Raw genomic sequence first — 1,251 nt, 5'->3', positions numbered from 1 at the left:
GAGCCCATAACACAGAGGCTGGTGGCCAAAACCGTATCCGAGAGCCAGTGTGGTGCCATGACTAGGAGCCTTGGGACAGAGACCTGCACTAAAGAGGGCTGGACTAGATGTCCCTCAGGGTGTCTCCCAACTCTACCATTCTGATTCTATGGGTCAATCCTGCTTGGCAGGGGCTTGGACTCGATGGCCCTTGTGGTCTCTTCCAACTCTATGATTCTATGATCTCCATTCAGCCATGAAGTTCACTGGGTGACCTTGGGCCAGCCGGCCACTTGCCCCCTCTTGGCCAATCCAGGGGTAGGCAACCTAAGGCCCGGGCGGGGGCTGGATGTGGCCCAATTGTCTTCTCCATCCGGCCCGTGGACCGTCCAGGAATCAGCGTGTTTTTACATGAGTAGAATGTGTTCTTTTATGTAAAATGCATCTCTGGCTTATTTGTGGGGCACAGGAATTCGTTCATTTCTTTCCCCAAAATATAGTCCGGCCCCCCACAAGGTCTGAGGGACGGCGGGCTGGCCCCCAGCTGGAAGTGTTTTCTGACCCCTTGCTTAACCCGAGGGAGAGAACTTGATGCGGCGCCCCGAGCTCCTCGGAGGAAAGGCGAGAAAACAAGCAAATTCCCGGTCTGAGGCCGAGGGGAAGAGCAGCGCAGCCGCCTCGGGAGGGCGAAGGTCGCCTCGGAGCGGGAAGGTGCAGCCGCGCGGTGCCCCTGCTGCCCCCGCCTCCCCCGGGAGACCCCCAAGAGAAGGGGGAGGAGGGCGGCGGTCAGGCGCTTGGAAGAGGCGCGGCCTCCCGCCCAGGTGGGCTCGCGGACTACAGCTCCCAGGGGGCAGCGCGGCGGCGGCGGCGGCACCAGCAGGTGCGCGTGGCCGTAGAGGTACGAAAAGTGGGGAGTGCGCGGCCGCGGAGGGGCGCCGAGTCTTCCTGCCGCGAGTTTCCTTCCACGAAACACGCTGCGTGAAAGGGTCGGCGCGCCCTCCGTCTTGCGCCGTTCCCCACAGCCCCGCGCGCTCGCTGCCAGGTGGGCGCTGCGTGAGGGGCGGCCGGAGTGGAGGTCGCCTGCGGACGAGGAGCCCCGCCCGGGACAAAAGGCTTCTGGCCCCTTGGCCGTCCAGGGCGCGGCCGCCCCCGCCGCGGAGCCCCCTGGGCCGCTGCAGACCCTCACCTGTCTAGCCGCGCGCAGCGACCTCTTGCCAGGGCTTCCTGGTCGGCGCATGCGCCGCAGTCGTCCTTCCGCATAAACTGCAACTC

At 64.7% G+C, this 1,251-nt stretch overlaps 1 protein-coding gene across 1 annotated transcript in view; it reads right to left on the bottom strand.

The window, feature by feature from the left end:
- Positions 1-1,251, bottom strand: part of LOC309536317 (oxaloacetate tautomerase fahd2, mitochondrial-like) — an 11,445-nt gene extending 10,194 nt beyond the window's left edge. Inside the window, exon 1 of the mRNA XM_082230446.1 lies at positions 1,166-1,251. Within this exon, the coding sequence (XP_082086572.1) occupies positions 1,166-1,216 (51 nt within the window). The 5' untranslated portion in view covers positions 1,217-1,251. The remainder of the gene's footprint in view (positions 1-1,165) is intronic.

Source organism: Podarcis vaucheri (genome assembly GCF_965113315.1).
Source record: "Podarcis vaucheri genome assembly, chromosome: 7".
Classification (NCBI taxonomy): Eukaryota; Metazoa; Chordata; class Lepidosauria; order Squamata; family Lacertidae; genus Podarcis; species Podarcis vaucheri.
The sequence above is the reverse complement of the archived record's forward strand: the minus strand, read 5'-3'. Positions and strand labels throughout refer to the sequence as shown.